The following is a 16,327-nucleotide window of genomic DNA, read 5'->3' as shown; positions in this document are numbered from 1 at the left end:
ACCGTCACACTCAGCGACGCTGCAGCGATATAGACAACGAGCCGATCGCTGCAGCGTCGCTGTTTAGGTCGCTGTAGAGAAGTCAAACACGGCAACACCAGAACGATGCAGGAGCGATCCAGTGACGTACTTATCGTTCTCGCTGGTTGTTAGCTCCATGTAAAAACATTGCTGACATCGTTGCTTTTGCTGTCAAACATAACGATACACGCCGACCTGACGACCAAATAAAGTTCTGGACTTCTAGCTCCGACCAGCGATGGCACAGCGGGATCCAGATCGCTACTGCGTGTCAAACACAATGAGATCGCTATCCAGGACGCTGCAACGTCACGGATCGTTGTTGTTCTCGTTGTAAAGTTGCTGAGTGTGAATGTACCTTAAGGTTATGGAACTTAGTTTAGTATCACTATTCCAGCAGTGAGTTAAAAAAAAATAAAAACACGGGAGTGGTGATATAGAACAGAAAAAAGAGAGCGAGTGTTGGCGACAGAGTAACGGAAGGGTTAAAGAAAGTTCTAGATCAAGTTCTACAGCAACTAGCTACTCAGATGGCCGGAATGCAGGGATTGAAGGACAAGTAATAAGAAGGCTCCTTTCCATAGCATTAACAGAGCTGAGGGAAGTGTAATTTCCCTAAGGAGCTTGAAGTAGTGGGCTATGGGTCAACGTGGTAAACCGTTCCAGGAAGGTTACCGAAGTCTTATTCCAACCAGGATGGAGCACGGGCTCTCTACTGTAGGATAAATAAAGTTGAAAGTCAGAGCCAGTAAACTCTCAGAAGTACCCTCTCACTCTGAAATTCTAACAGTGCCAACAAGAAATTCCATATGTAGCGAAAACGAAGGCCGGGGTCACATTAGCCTATAGCATACAATGCAAGAGCATGATATGAGATATTGTAGTTACTTTGCTCAAACTCTGCTGTGAGCATGAGCCGAGTGTCAGTTCACTGTGTTTAGATTCTCTCGCATGACAGAATTGCAGCACAGGTGCGGAGGAGATAGAGAAAGAAATGTCTCTATCTCCTCCATCGTCGGCATCCACGGTAATCGTCCTGAACTTGTTTGATATCTGAGTGCAGTCCGATGTTTCACACGCACCCATAGACTTGTATGGGTGAGTGCGATCCAATTCTTGGATGCAATAGCATTAGAAAGTACTTGCAGATATGAGCTACCCCATAGAATATCCATGGTCCTAGTGCTATGCTATTTATCACATAGCAGCAGGCTGTTTTATACGCTCATGTGAGCGAGACCCAAGTATAAGCCTCTGTCTACTGCAGAAAAAATGTTGAAGAATTACTGTGTTTTCTCCCAAGTATTGAAACCTTATTTAAAGAATGCCAGTAAATAAGCTTTTAACTTTGTGCAAAGGACTCTAGCCTCACTGAATGGTTGCAAAATATTAAAGTTCCTTATACAATCTAACCACTTGTGGCCCGAAGAGGGATAGGCATCAAACCTCCAGATCATACACACACGGGTTTTAACCTTTTCAAAAATTGCTTATGCTTGGTATCAATTGGGCATTAAATAACTAACTTAAAAAACTGGTACTTTACTTTGCAATCCAATTTTTGTGTTTCTTTTTGCTCTTTCCTTGCAGTCTGTAATAAGTGCCCAGTTGGTACAGAAGCTGCACTTGGTTTTGAGTACAAATGGTGGAATACCCTGCCTTCAAACATGCACAGCACAGTAATGAGTGGGCTGAACTTTGAATATCAGCAAGAGGCTGGTAAGTTAAGATAGAAAACATACTTTGCTATACGTTTGCTTCTTTTTTTTCTACTTTTTTCTTTTATTTTAAAGGCTTGAGGTTCACCCTGCATTTGGTGCAGGTCGTCGCACCGTCAAAACGACTCATGCATCGGCATCCGCATACATCTGCATGGCCTGTGTACCCAATGTTAAAGATTGGGCACACACGCTGCATGCAGCCATAGGCGGAGCTGAATGAAGAGGCACGGCAGTGGGCGGGGTTTCACTGAGGAAGTCCGCAGCCCTGCTGAACGCTAGTGTGAAACTAGCCTTATCCAATACTTTTAATAAACCAGTGAAAGATGTAAAAATACAGTGTTCTTGTATCTACCTCTATGGGCACAACAATGTACTACAACAATAGTATAATTGATCAGACAATCCCAGGCTCAAGTCCCCTAAGTTGACTAAAGAATGAAATGAAAAGATAAGAAGGTTTTAAAAAATATATATAAAAAAAATTTCAAATCCCCCTTCTTTTTCCCCTTTGAAAATATACAAGAAAGAAAAAACCTATTTGGTATCACCACATTCATAAGTCTGACCATCAAAATATTAAATTGATTAACTTGATTGGTAAATGCCGTAATGAGAAAAAAATCATAATGCCAGAAATTACAAAATGTTAAGTGTGTGTTTTTTGTCACTGCTTCTCCCTAAACAAAAAAAATAAACAAGATACAACTTTTGGCCATACAAGATGTTTTGTTCTGTATCATTAAAACCATCATCTTATCACAAACAAAAAATAAAAATAAAACCCTAATACTTGTGTAGCTCAACTGATGACAAAATAAACGTGTTACAGGTCTCGAATGCGGTGACACAGGCTAAAAAAAATGTACTTTTTTAAAAATTTCCTTTTTCATGTTTAGTATCTTTCAAACACCTCCCATGACAGACTAGATGCTTCACATTTGAACCTTGCTTCCTTTGGAAGAAACGCTATGCTGTCAAGGTCTTCAGGACAACCACTATGCCTTCATGACCATATACTTACTACAGAGGCCTCCTGTCTTCCAAAAACCCATGCTTACCATCTGCAGATGAACTTCTATTTGCTGATGGTTCTTTGGTGCGGATTGGGTCTTTGGTGCCAATTGGGTCTTTTGTGCCGATCGGGTCTTTGGTGCTGATGTTCATTTTTGTTTCTGACTGACGTGACCAAAACCTGTCTGTCATAAATTTTACAGTGGCTGAGGCTTCTTTCACTGCTAGCTTTAAAATATATCTGTGTTTTCTGGAACACAAGTAAAACGCTTATACCCAGGCCTAGTGTTACAAATGCTTTAGTCAAGTGTGTCTAACTGAAAGGAAACATTTATTAAGTGTAAGCAAGTCTACAAAACTTTGTAAACTATCCTTACAGGATAGAGATTTGGATCGCCCCCACGTAAGGGCAATGGGGTACTCGGTACGGGGTCCTTTAGTTCCCTCAGCGAGGATGTCACGGTGGCCCGATTCGGACCGTGGCCCTATGAGGGGTGCCCAATAAAAGGCAGAGTTTGTACAGAACGGTAGTGTTCGTGACGCCACCTGTGGTATTCGGTCAGAGTGACCGACGCTGCTTAAGGGTCCGCTGGGGTGATGGAATAGCAGCTAGATGGTATACCTTCCCACAGGTGAAGTATATCCCCAGGGCTTCCCAGAAGTGTAGATGATGATGGTGGATGGTGCAAGGCGTGGTGAATAACGAGGACACAATGGGTGCAGTCTCTTTACCTTTACTGAAGGCTTCAGCATCCACAGTCCAGAGTGCCGGATGACAGGGTAGGCAGAGTCCGGCCAGTCTGATGGCAACTCCAGAGTCCCCTTATCCAGATGGAAATCAGTAGCCTTCCCCTTGCGCACAGTAACGTAGTAGGTCCCTACTTGCATTAGCTACCATAAGGTCCTCGCTGTTGTTACTTCTCTCTCTCTCTGTCCCCCAGATGGGTAGGACATAACCCGTATGACAGTGATGGCCTGAGGCTATTTTATTTGGACCCTAGTGGCGCCCCTCCTCCGCGATTGCCACCATGTCTGGTTAGGTGTTTAGGTCGGACAGCCAACTTGGAATTGACTGCCTTGCCGGTCTCTGAAGTAAAGCGTCTAAAGAGTCTATCACTCCCTCGGTGTTCCGGCCACCGGATCTGCGCTTCAGATGGCGGCAGCCTGCTTCTAGCTGGTCTCCCACTGATTTTTCACTCTTGTTGCTATGACTTCTGTGCTCACTCACTACAGCACACTTCCCTTCTTGTCCTCTCTTAGGAGTCTGCCGCATGGGTTGCAGGCGCAGCTCTGTGTCCTTCTTTCCTTCCTCCTCAGACTTTTTAGTCTGGATCTGACCAGGATCACCCCAGCCAGCTCGACCTGGAGACCTTTCCTCGTCAGTCCCCAGCCAGGAGCTCTCCTCTCCTCCACTGAACTGACTAACTTCCTAACCAACCCACCAGTTTTACCCTATGTGAGGAGTGGCCTAGTGAACAGAACCCTTAGCTCCCCCTGGTGGACTGGCGTGTGAAGTGTGTGTGGCTGTGATACCTGGCAGGGTGAACTCTTTTGGTGCCATCAGACGTAACATCACTCCCCTTGGTGGAAGAACTACATTACTGCAACGACCAGGACTCTGGGGCGCTGCAAATGTCTATTTGAAGGCAAACATTCATCTTTGTTTTACAGGTTGGGAAGTGGCTGGAGATTATATATACACATCTGGCGGATCTTCAGATAATGATTATATGATACTCACAATGAACATTCCTGCCTTCAGGTAACTATAGTTAACCCAGATTTAAAAACAAAAACACTTTTATTGCCTTTTTCACTTACTTATTTTCTTTCCTATTCTTCTTCAGTTCCCCACAGCAATTACCTGAAGGTGGAGAAAGTAATGAGGTGTCACGGATTACGTTTGTGTTTGATATGAAATGTTCTGTGAACTGCCAGCTTTTCTTTATGAAGGTATGTTATGTATTCCATTAAAGAAGTTTTTTCATAGAGATCTTTTTTACGTATTCACATGTGCTCTCAGATTGCATAGCAAAAACCTAGCAACAGAATTCCTTTAAGGAGAACCTGTCCTGTGTTTTGCGAGTGTTGAACTTGTGAAGTTTTCCATTTAACTTACAAGCATTCTTTGACCCCTAGTTCTATTCTTGCTTTTCTCCCTTTCAGTGTACATGCAGCCAGACTACAGGTCCTTCTCAGAAAATTAGCATATAGTGTTAAATTTCATTATTTACCATAATGTAATGATTACAATTAAACTTTCATATATTATAGATTCATTATCCACCAACTGAAATTTGTCAGGTCTTTTATTGTTTTAATACTGATGATTTTGGCATACAACTCCTGATAACCCAAAAAACCTGTCTCAATAAATTAGCATATCAAGAAAAGGTTCTCTAAACGACCTATTACCCTAATCTTCTGAATCAACTAATTAACTCTAAACACATGCAAAAGATACCTGAGGCTTTTATAAACTCCCTGCCTGGTTCATTACTCAAAACCCCCATCATGGGTAAGACTAGCGACCTGACAGATGTCAAGAAGGCCATCATTGACACCCTCAAGCAAGAGGGTAAGACCCAGAAAGAAATTTCTCAACAAATAGGCTGTTCCCAGAGTGCTGTATCAAGGCACCTCAATGGTAAGTCTGTTGGAAGGAAACAATGTGGCAGAAAACGCTGTACAACGAGAAGAGGAGACCGGACCCTGAGGAAGATTGTGGAGAAGGACCGATTCCAGACCTTGGGGAACCTGAGGAAGCAGTGGACTGAGTCTGGTGTGGAAACATCCAGAGCCACCGTGCACAGGCGTGTGCAGGAAATGGGCTACAGAGAAGCAGCACTGGACTGTTGCTAAGTGGTCCCAAGTACTTTTTTCTGATGAAAGCAAATTTTGCATGTCATTCGGAAATCAAGGTGCCAGAGTCTGGAGGAAGACTGGGGAGAAGGAAATGCCAAAATGCCTGAAGTCCAGTGTCAAGTACCCACAGTCAGTGATGGTGTGGGGTGCCATGTCAGCTGCTGGTGTTGGTCCACTGTGTTTCATCAAGGGCAGGGTCAATGCAGCTAGCTATCAGGAGATTTTGGAGCACTTCATGCTTCCATCGGCTGAAATGCTTTATGGAGATGAAGATTTCATTTTTCAGCATGACCTGGCACCTGCTCACAGTGCCAAAACCACTGGTAAATGGTTTACTGACCATGGTATTACTGTGCTCAATTGGCCTGCCAACTCTCCTGACCTGAACCCCATAGAGAATCTGTGGGATATTGTGAAGAGAAAGTTGAGAGACGCAAGACCCAACACTCTGGATGAGCTTAAGGCCGCTATTGAAGCATCCTGGGCCTCCATAACATCTCAGCAGTGTCACAGGCTGATTGCCTCCATGCCACGCCGCATTGAAGCAGTCATTTCTGCCAAAGGATTCCCGACCAAGTATTGAGTGCATAACTGAACATTATTATTTGATGGTTTTTTTGTTTGTTATTAAAAAACACTTTTATTTGATTGGATGGGTGAAATATGCTAATTTATTGAGACAGGTTTTTTGGGTTATCAGGAGTTGTATGCCAAAATCATCAGTATTAAAACAATAAAAGACCTGACAAATTTCAGTTGGTGGATAATGAATCTATAATATATGAAAGTTTAATTGTAATCATTACATTATGGTAAATAATGAAATTTAACACTATATGCTATTTTTTTTAGAAGGACCTGTATTCCTGCAGCCTTTGGATTAATTCAGTTCCCATTTACCTGCGGAGGCTGCAGACATATCAACTTTTTTTCTGTGGTATTGCTGTGATTCAATATTGTGGCAGTTTCATAATGAACTTGTTGCCTGTTATTATTTAGAGAGGAAATGACTGTGGGACAGGACTCGGAGCATCGGGGTAGACAGACCAAAAAGGGCCCCTGTGCAAAACCAGTGTATGGGTCCTTTGTAGTCCAATAATGTGTCCTTGGCAGAACCCTCTTATTGCTTTTGAGTGTCTGAGGCTGTTCACACCTGCTTTTTTTTTTTTTTAAGTGAAGAGAGAGATGTCTTATTTTGATCCGAGTCACTGATCAAACTTGACAATGTAAATCTATGGGTCTATTAAAAAAAAAAAATGAAACATCACTTCGCTATCATCTATGTACAGTCCATGTGCTATGCAATTTTCATACTTGTTTGATGGAAGCTTAAATATCTTTCTCATATGCAGAAAATTACCGCTTAACCCTTCACCTTTTTTTTTTCCTGTTTTTTTGAGTTTACGTTTTTTGCTCCCCTTCTTCCCAGAGCATAACTTTTTTATTTTTCCTTCAATATGGCCATGTATGTAAGGGCTTCTTTTTTGCAAGACAAGTTGCACTTTTGAACAATAAAATTGATTGTTACCATATAGTGTACTGCAAAATGGGAAAAATATTCAAAGTGCGGTGAAATTGCAAAAAAAAGTGCAATTCCACAATTGTTTTTTTTTTTTATATACTGTGTTCATTAAATGCTAAAACTAACCTGCCAATATTATTCTATAGGTCATTATGAGTTCATTGATACCAACACATGTATAGGTTCTTATTTATTTAAGTGGTGAAAACAAAATTCAAAATTTGTAAAAATAAAAAAAAAAATTATAATTTTTTTTTTTTTGTAAAAGCGCCATTTTCCAAGATTCATAGTGTCTCCATTTTTGGGGATCTTAGGCTGGGCGAGGGATTATTTGTGCGCACCAAGTTTACGTTTGAACTGATGCAATTTCGGTGTAGATAGAATGTTTTGATTGCCCATTGTTGCAGTGACCAAAAAATTTAATTCTGGCTTTTTGTTTTTTTTCTCATTATGCCGTTTAGCGATCGGAATAATTATTTTTATATATTGATCGGGTGATTCCGAATGCGGCGATACCAAATATGTGTATTTTTTTATGTTTTTGGAATTGTTTTATTTTGAATGGGGGGCTGATTTTAATATTTGTTTAACTTTTTAAAATATTTTTTTTTTTACTTTTTTTTTTTTACTTTTCACTTGCTTCAATAGTCTTGAATAGTATGAGAGACTAGAAACTGCGATCACCCGATCGCCTGTGCTACACACAGCATGAAATGATCATCTGCTATGAGCGCTGCTGACTGCTGGGCGGTGCTCATAGCTATCCGGCAATGACAACAGGGGTCTCCTGCTGATCAGCTGTTCGGCTTCACAGCTGCATGTGTCGCGGCTGTGATAGTCACAGCACATGCAGGGATGGCCTGTTTGTTGGGCTTTCCATGCATGTGTTCTGCCTGTCACACAGCCGCGACACATGCAGCTGCGGAGCTGGACAGCTGATCAGTCAGTACGATCCAGGAAGCTGGGTTCCCTCTGCAACTTATTCAGTAAGCTCTATAGCTTGCCGAATAAGAGGGAACCGAGCAAATTCGTGCATCTCTAGTCAAGACATGCAATCACTGACAACGTGATTTTTATTTGAAACTATCAATGAAATATTTTATTTTTATTGATTTTTACTTCCTTATATAGCGCTATCATATTCCGCAGCGCTTTACACACATTATCATCACTGTCCCCAATAGGGCTCACAATATCCATTCCCTATCAGTATGTCTTTGGAGTGTGGGAGGAAACCGTTCTACCCAGTGAGAACATACAAACTCTTTGCAGATGTTGCCCTTGGTGGGATTTGAATCAGGACCCCAGCACTGCAAAATACCAGTAATAACCACTGACCTACCGTCTGGCCAATCTCATGTAGTTACATAGTTATTAAGGTTGAAGTCCATCTAGTTCAACCCATAGCCTAACCTAACATGCCCTAACATGTTGATCCAGAGGAAGGCAAAAAAAAACCATGTGGCAACTTTTTTACTGTATTGTATATTACAGTTTCTCCTTATTTGCCCATCACAATAGAGTTATTTATGTGGACCTCCTTCTTTTTTTTTTCTTAACTCTTAGGCCGTGAATATGGAAGTAAGTTCACTGATAGAAAGCTGGAATGGCACTAGAGATAAGCAGTCATATTCTCATCATTTGGTGATTAACGCAAACACTACTTTTTCTTGGGCATTCCAAAGAACCAGTTTTCGAACAGATGGAGTAAGTAAGCAGTCTGTATTAGTTTTGCGTGCTTATTATGCATACTTTTCCGCTTTATTCTGCTTTTGTTACAAAATCTTAGTTTGGGATACAGAAAGGGTCAGCTTATGCTTTCTGTGGGCATTTTGGGGCCATTGCTAGGTGGTATCAGGGTGGTGCTTAAATCTAGCATTATGGAGCAATAAAAAAAATGGTAAGTATGATTATACAATGCAGATTTTCTTATAATTGTATTTCACTGTCTTAAAGGGATGGAACTGCTATTAAACCTAAACTATAGAGACCAAAAAAACAACAAGACCTTTAAAGAGGACTTGTCACTGATTTTTTTTTTTTTTTTATATTGAACTGGACACACAATGCAATAGGCACTGCATAGTAGAATAAAACTTTTTATTTTGCATGCTCTTCTCACTGCAGACTAATGACTGTTGGACAACAGCAAACCCAAGTATGATTTACTGATGGCTTTCATCTCTTTCTGGCATTCCGTTTGGGGAGGGACAGTGCTGCAGACGCTTAGTCTCATTACATACACTTCTAGTGAAATTTGAATGAGGTTTACTGGCAGGACCAAATATACAGTAGCATTGTCAAAGCAAGTGCAATGCTTGTGATGCTGGAGATGAAAGCTGTTACTCACTCAGGTCTGCTGTGCTCTGGTACATGTAATCATTCTTTTAGGAGAGCAGACTGTGTCATTATATCTCACACACAGCCTGTTGTAAATTCTAGAAGGGGAATGGTCTTTTCCCCATTGTATGTAGATGCCTGCTTATGATTGGTAGAGCTCACAGCACTACGAGAGCTACTAGAAGTGTTTGCTATGAGACTGTGAGAGATGAAAACTATCTCACTCGGGCCTGCTGTGCTCCAGCACGTCTTCACTCCGCTGGGTAATGGAGCATAGAAGCTGACCGTTTTAATTTCTAAAGATGGTGACTTTCACAGGGTATTCTGAGTTTGACTTTGGGGACCCTGTAGTTAGAGGAAGCAGTCAAAGGAGGAGCACTTCCTGTAATGAAGATACCAATGCCTACCCCAACTTGATTTAGCAAGGATGGAGCAGCCTTAGCAACTACTGTGTTTTTACAGCAAAAAGTTGTTGGCCCATTAACTTTCTTTTTTTTTTTTCTTTTTTTTTTTTAAATATCCAGGGCCGCAAATATACAGCAGATATGGCAAAAATATATTCCATTAACATTACTAATGTAAAGGATGGGGTTGCATCCTGGTGTCAGCCATGTGCCCTGGGCACTGACTCTCAGTGTATCTCCTGTCTATCCGGCCATTACATAGACAAGAAAACAAGCAGCTGCATTTCTTGCCCAAAGAATACTTACCTGCCATCTCATTTAATTTTTGGAGAAGAATCTTGTACTGAATGTGGCCCAGAAACGAAGAGCAATGATGTAAGTAACAAGTATCAACATTAAATGAAAATAAAAATGTATATAAATATATAGGGACAGTATGTGGCAAAAAGTATTTGGACACCCTTTGTAATTCTGAAGTCCTGATGGATGAGCTATGCCCATAGCAAACAAGCAAATATAATCAAGCACATACCAGTGTACTCTCCATAGATAAACCTTTAGTAATGATTAGTAGTTGTAGTGTGGGTCATAATAAAGAGCTTGGTAGATAGGGCACCTTCATAGGATTCCACCTTTGCTACATGGCAGTTTGTGAAATTTCTGACCTGCACTTGTAATGTTCTGTTCATGCTTCATTTCAACCTCACATTTGGTGTATGCAGCAAGCAGGCTTCTAGTGCATATGCCGAACATATCCCTATGCACCTCGTGTATTCCTAAAATGTCATTTTGGCATATACTGGAGTTTGTCACTTGGGCATGTGGCACATAATGATTGCTAAGGCATGTGGTGTGTAAAACTTGTCCTCTGTTTCTTCGTTCACTACAGGGTTCAAATCTGCTTCGCATAATCACAAGACCTGTTTACAGGGAGTTCTATTAAGTGAGTTTTCATTAGTCCAACCACTGAATACAAGCCAAAGATGACAATTCATAATGCCAAAAGTTGGCTATAGTTACACAAAGTATGCCATCAGTGGACTCCAAAACAGTGAAAATGTCCTATCTGCCGTATTAAACTGATCCGTATTATACGGCTTTCTACGGCCGTAGAAAATCGCAGCATGCTGCGTTTGTCACCGTATTGCGCAAATAAAACGTCAATGAAAGTCAATAGAAGCCCCAAAATTACGGATTACACACGGACCAGCAGTGTGACTTGCGAGGAATACGCAGCGCTGTTAGAGAAAAAAGCCGGTAATTCAATTACCGGCTTTTGCTTTCTCCTTCCTAAACCCGACATGATATGAGACATGGTTTACATACAGTAAACCATCTCATATCACCATTTTTTTTGCATATTCCACACTACAAAAGTCAGTAGTGACTGTTCTAGATAGTAAATTTTGCACATACACACTACTAACATTAGTAGTGTGGAATATGCAAAAAAAAGGGGATATGAGATGGTTTACTGTATGTAAACCAGGTCTCATATCATGTCGGGTTTAGGAAGGAGAAAGCAAAAGCCGGTAATTGAATTACCAGCTTTCTGCTATCTCGCGCTGTATTAAGTAATAATATATATACATATATGTGTCTCCCTGACATATACATATATATATATAGAGAGAGAGAGAGACAGTATATATGTTTTTTTTTTTTTTAACACATGGATCCCTTGTATAGCTGTATGTCGGTTTTGGAAGCCTGCGATAAAAACACGCATTACGGCTGCCATACGGATTACATACGGAGGATGCCATGTGCAAAAAACGGTGACACACCCTGCCTACGGAGGAGCTACGGACCACTATTTTCGGGACTTTTCAGCGTATTACGGCCGTAATATACGGACCGTATTTTCATACGCTGTGTGTGACGCCGGCCTTACTCTGTCCACCACCACCCACATAAGTCTTCCCTTTGGAGGATAGCAAGTCAGTAATGAAGTCCATGGAGAGATGGGTCTAAGGACATTTTATTTATAAGTAAGGAATGGAAAATTCAAGCTGGACGGGTCTAGGGTGTTTTGCTTTGGGTACAGATTTCACAAGCCATGACTAGTGATGAGAGAGAATACTCATTGCTCAGGTTTTCCTGAGCACGCTCGGTTGGTCTCCGAGTATTTGTTAAGGTACCTTCACACTGAACAACATTACAACGTTAACGATAGCGATCCGTGACGTTGCAGCGTCCTGGATAGCGATATCGTTGTGTTTGACACGCAGCAGGTTACCATTGTAAATGTAAAAAAAAACCCACATAGTCACATTCCGATGCCTGTCACGTCCCCGGCGTCCGCTTCACTGCACTCCTGCTGCATCCTGTGTCAGCGCCGGCCGGCCGTAAAGCAGAGCACAGCGGTGACGTCACCGCTCTGCTTTACGGCCGGCGCTGACACAGGATGCAGGAGGAGTGCAGGAAAGCGGACGCCGGGGACGTGACAGGCACCGGAATGTGAGTATGTGTTTTTTTTTTTTTTTACATTTACAATGGTAACCAGGGTAAACATCGGGTTACTAAGCGCGGCCCTGCGCTTAGTAACCCGATGTTTACCCTGGTTACCCGGGGATTTCGGCATCGTTGGTCGCTGGAGAGCTGTCTGTGTGACAGCTCTCCAGCGACCACACAAGGACTTTCCAACGATCACGGCCAGGTCGTATCGCTGGTCGTGATCGTTGGAAAGTTGCTGAGTGTGACGGTACCTTTAGTGTTCGGAGATTTAGTTTTCATCCCGGCAGCTGAATGATTTACAGCTATTAGCCAGCTTGATTACATGTGGGGATTCCTTAGCAACCAGGCAACCCCCACATGTACTCATCTTGGCTAGTAGCTGTAAATCATTCAGCTGAGGCAATCAAAACTAAATCTCCGAACACTAAGGCTGCCGTCACACTAGCAGTATTTGGTCAGTATTTTACATCAGTATTTGTAGCCAAAACCAGGAGTGGGTGATAAATACAGAAGTGGTGCATATGTTTCTATTATACTTTTCCTCTATTTGTTCCACTCCTGGTTTTGGCTTACAAATACTGATGTAAAATACTGACCAAATACTGCTAGTGTGACGGCAGCCTAACAAATACTCGGAGACCACCCGAGCGTGCTCTGGAAAACCTGAGCAACGAGTATACTCGCTCATCACTAGCCGTGACTCATTCCTTAAAATCCTGGAATAGTGGTTTCACCTTAAACATAACATAAAGCTATTCATAGATGTGAGCTTGCTACAAATAAACACAATTGCAACGCAGAGGAGCTGGTCTCTGTGAAATAAAATCAGTTATGTAAGCATTTCAGCAGATTCTGTTAATCTAAATGGGTTCTGAATAGGGCAAAACACAGTACAGAGAAAGAGTTCAACAAAATTTCACAATGTGTCCATTGCTTGTAACTCTTCCATTGATAAGCTGATATTTATCACTGCACACTTGCATTTCAGCTATATAATGAATAATTTAATATTTACTAGAATTATATCAAGGTATATTAAAAAGCTTTCTTTCAGGAAGTTGCACATCTTCCACTTATAACCCCCCCCCCCCCCCAAAAAAAAAAAAAAAATGTCTAATTTGCTTTCCCCAGTCTAGAATGTTCTCAGAAAAAACATTGAAACATTGTTAACACACACTGGTTTCTAACGTCATAAAGGGAAACCATGTACTTTTTGCAAATTTAAACAAAAAACTTTTCTGGAAACTATTACTGTAGAATGACAAATGTTAGAACATTAAACAGTTTAACCACAAAACCATTTTTACTTTTACATTTGGTAAATTGCACCATATGCAAATTAAGTTATGTAGGGTGTATAGAATAAAAGAAAAATTGCAAGATGAACTGTAAATAACTGAAAATGGCAGTAATCTCTCAAATGTTTCTAAATATTTGCAGTCCGTTCAGGAAATGTATCTGGGTTTGAATTTGGCAATAAGGTTTATTAGCCCTACTGGCTGAGTACATTGGAAACCAGCACCAATGAATAGCAGTCTTTTTAGGTTTTTATTTTTAATACTATATTTCCAACAGGCCTAAACTACAGTCCCACATAATTCTCTTTGTATTTTAAATCACTCTCATCTTTAAAAATAACCTGTAATTTGGAGATAGAGAAAGTCGAGTGCTGCTACCCACCACCTATCTCCATATCCGTGGAATTTCAGAAATCTGATAATAAATAAAAATGTTAGTGATCTGCAAATGATGACAAAATGGAATTTTCAAAACCTTGATTTATTCAGTATCAAGTATGAGTGTCATGTCTATCGATTCTGTGATTTCCATAACTCTAGAACTTTCTTCTTAGTTTTACAATTTCATTAAGTGTGTGTGTGTGTGTGTGTGTGTGTGTATAGTATAATATGCATGTATGTAATGTATATAATGCAGATATACAGAGGGTATGGAAAGTATTCATATATCTTTAAATTTTTCACTCCAGCCATTTGGTAAATTCAAAAATGTTAATTTTTTTTCTCATTAAAGGGAATCGGTCACCCCATTTTAGACCTATAAGCTAAGGCCACCACCATCAGGGGCTTATCTACAGCATTCTATAATGCTGTAGATAAGCCCCGATGTAACATGAAAGAGAAGAAAAACAACTTAGATTATACTCACCCAGGGGCAGTCCCATTGCGGTCCGGTGGGCATCGCGGTCTGGGTCTGGCACCTCCCATCTTCATACGATGACGTCCTCTTCTTTGCTTCCTGTCGTGGCTCCTGCCAGGCGTACTTATCTGCCCTGTTGAGAGCAGAGCAAAGCACTCCTGTGCGCTTGCGCTGGGCCTCTCTGACCTTTCCCGATAAGTATGCTTGGCAGGAGCCGTGACAGGAAGCAAAGAAGAGGACGTCATCGTATGAAGATGGGAGGCCCCGGACCCGGACTGTGACGCCCATCGGACCGGACCGCACCGGGACCACCCCTGGGTGAGAATAATATAACTTGTTTTTCTTCTTTCAGGTTATATCGGGGGCTAATCTACAGCATTACAGAATGCTGTAGATAAGCCCCTGATAGCGGTGGCCTTAGCTTATGGGCCTAAAATGGGGTGACAGATTCTCTTTAATGTACACTCTGCACCCCATCTTGACTGAAAAGAAAAATCAGAAGTGTAGTAATTTTTGCTAATTTATTAAATAAGAAAAACTGAAATATCACATGGTAATAAGAATTCAGACCCTTTGCTCAGTTATTGAGTAGAAGCACCCTTTTGAGCTAGTACAGCCATGACTCTTCTTGGTAATGATGCAACAAGTTTTTCACACCTGGATTTGGGGATCCTTTGCGATTCTTGCTTGCAGATCCTCTCCAGTTCCGTCAGGTTGGATGGTGAACTTTGGTGAACAGCCATTTTCAGGTCTTTCCAGAGATGCTCAACTGTGTTTATGTCAGGGCTCTGGCTGGGCCAGTAAAGAATGGTCACAAAGTTCTTCTGAAGCCAGTCCTTTGTTACTTTAGCTGTGTGCTTTAGGGTCATTGTCTTGTTGGAAGGTGAACCTTCGGCCAAGTCTGAGGTCCAGAGCACTCTGGAAGAGGTTTTCATCCTGGATATCTCTGTATTTGGCGACATTAATGTTTCCTTCAATGACAACCAGTTGTCCTGTCCCTGCAGCTGAAAAACACCCACATAGCATGATGCTGCTACCACCATGTTTCACTATTGGGATTGTATTGGGCAGGTGATGGGCAGTGCCTGGTTTTCTCCAGAAATACCGCTTAGAATTATCACTAAAAAGGTCTATCTTCTCATCAGGCTAGAGAATCTCATTTCTCATAGTCTGGGAGTCTTTCATGTGTTTTTAGCAAATTCTATGAGGGTTTTCATGTCTTGCACTGAGGAGAAGCTTCCATCGGTCCACTCTGCAATAAGGCCCAACTGGTGGAGGGCTGCAGTGATAGTTGACTTTGTGGAACTTTCTCCCATCTCCCTACTGCATCTTTGGAGCTCAGCCACAGTGATCTTGGGGTTCTTATTTGCCTCTCTCAACAAGACTCTTCTCACACGATTGCTCAGTTTGGCTGGACGGCCAGGTCTAGGAAGACTTCTGGTGGTCCTAAACTTCTTCTATTTAAGGATTATGGAGGCCACTGTGCTCTTGAGAATCTTGAGTACTGCAGAAATGCTGTTGTAACCTTGGCCAGATCTAACAATTCTGTCTCTGAGCTCATTGGCCAGTTCCTTTGACCTCATGATTCTCATTTGGTCTGACATGCACTGTGAACTGAGATCTTATATAGACAGGTGTGTGCCTTTCCAAATCAAGTCCTATCAGTTTAATTAAACACAGCTGGCCTCCAATGAAGGAGTAGAACCATCTCAAGGAGGATCACAAGGAAATGGACAGCATGTGACTTGAATATGAGTGTCTGAGCAAAGGGTCTGAATACTTATGACCATGTGATATTTGTTTTTCTTTTCTATTAAATTGCAAAAATT

The 16,327-nt window shown here is 41.5% G+C and overlaps 1 protein-coding gene across 1 annotated transcript in view; it reads left to right on the top strand.

Annotated features, from left to right (window-relative positions):
• Positions 1-16,327, top strand: part of ELAPOR1 (endosome-lysosome associated apoptosis and autophagy regulator 1) — a 349,091-nt gene that overhangs the window by 216,419 nt on the left and 116,345 nt on the right. The window contains exons 10-14 of the mRNA XM_069756493.1: positions 1,612-1,740; positions 4,425-4,515; positions 4,601-4,706; positions 8,707-8,847; positions 10,005-10,259. Of these exons, the coding sequence (XP_069612594.1) occupies positions 1,612-1,740; positions 4,425-4,515; positions 4,601-4,706; positions 8,707-8,847; positions 10,005-10,259 (722 nt within the window). The remainder of the gene's footprint in view (positions 1-1,611; positions 1,741-4,424; positions 4,516-4,600; positions 4,707-8,706; positions 8,848-10,004; positions 10,260-16,327) is intronic.

Source organism: Ranitomeya imitator, chromosome 3, assembly GCF_032444005.1.
Source record: "Ranitomeya imitator isolate aRanImi1 chromosome 3, aRanImi1.pri, whole genome shotgun sequence".
NCBI lineage: Eukaryota > Metazoa > Chordata > Amphibia > Anura > Dendrobatidae > Ranitomeya > Ranitomeya imitator.
The sequence above is the reverse complement of the archived record's forward strand: the minus strand, read 5'-3'. Positions and strand labels throughout refer to the sequence as shown.